The sequence below is a fragment of the Manacus vitellinus genome, unplaced genomic scaffold (assembly GCF_001715985.3).
Source record: "Manacus vitellinus isolate BGI_N305 unplaced genomic scaffold, ASM171598v3 scaffold_11_pilon, whole genome shotgun sequence".
Taxonomy (NCBI): Eukaryota; Metazoa; Chordata; class Aves; order Passeriformes; family Pipridae; genus Manacus; species Manacus vitellinus.
Window position 1 is genome coordinate 7,846,513 of NW_021938895.1, and position 1,173 is coordinate 7,847,685.

The 1,173-nt window shown below is 51.6% G+C and overlaps 1 protein-coding gene across 1 annotated transcript; it reads right to left on the reverse strand.

The window, feature by feature from the left end:
* Positions 1–431: 431 nt before the first annotated feature.
* On the reverse strand, positions 432–947 carry MSGN1 (mesogenin 1). The gene has a single exon (XM_008931291.2). The coding sequence runs from the start codon at positions 945–947 to the stop codon at positions 432–434; it is 516 nt and encodes a 171-aa protein (XP_008929539.2).
* Between the last annotated feature and the right edge of the window lie 226 nt (positions 948–1,173).

Below are 1,173 nucleotides of genomic sequence, written 5' to 3' on the forward strand. Positions count from 1 at the left end.
ACAAACCAATACACTTAATATTCTTATAATGTTATTGCCAATTACTTTTTTGAAATTCAGTTTAACACCTATGGATTTACTATTGTCCTTATAAAACAAGATCGGAACAGTGATATATAAATCCTAGGAAGATCAGTTGGCTTTTTTTTTCACTTCTGTATCGAACTAGGTTTAATATTTTTCAAAAGCTTATTTAAAAAAAAAAAGACATGAAAAAAAGCAAATAGCAAGACTTCTGTCTCAGCAATCTGCAGCTCAGGTTTACAGGCAATCCTACATCACCTTCCAGCATCCCATGTACAATGGTGGCCCTTGCTCTCCCTCCCTCGTGCCATCCTCCTCTCACACTGTGCTCTGATGAGGAAGAAATGTTGATGTTTTTTTGTTTGCAAAGACCCTGAGCGTGCCAGGGCAGGTGCTCCAGGTGGGATCTACACCCGCTTGACGCTGTTGAGGAGCTCCGTGAGTTCGCTGATGTACTTGATGGTGTACTTCAGGGTCTGTATTTTGGTGAGGGGCTGTCCCCTCTGGCTGTAGATGGGGGGCAGGTAGTTGCGCAGCGTGTGGAGCGCGTCGGCCAGGGTCCTCATCCGCAGCTTCTCCCGCTCGCTGGCCTTCCTCCGGCGCTGGGCAGACATCCGCACCTTGGTGCCCTTGGGCAGCCGCGCCTGCCCGGGGCTGGGCAGGTAGGCAGGGGGGAAGTCCACCAGGCTGTATCCCACCAGGCTGCTGCCTCCACTCCCGTAGGGGGTCTCCGCCGCTGCCGGGCAAGGGGATGAGGAGTAGGATTCGAAGGAGGGCGTCGGGGACAAGCTGTGTGGGGGCGAGATGGGGTGCAGCTCGAAAGAGCCAGCGGAGCTTTTCCAGTCCCAGGATGATAAGCAGACGGAGTGTTCCGAACCCAAAGCATCTTCCATGTTTATCAACGTCTCGTGCAATTTGTCCATGCTGGAGGAGCGCTCGGGAGAAGCAGTGCCTTCTGCCCACCAGCAAAGGCTGGAGCCGCCGGCTGCTGAGACCTTTTTATGATGGAGGGAGGAAAGTGACAGAGTGGGAACACGGGTTTGGCGCGAGGAGTTCAAAGGAGCGCCACAAGTGCTAAGATGGAAAATGAACTCCTGATGTGCTAGTTTCTTCTCAGTGATAATTATCAACCTTCAGCTAAAAAGCCTT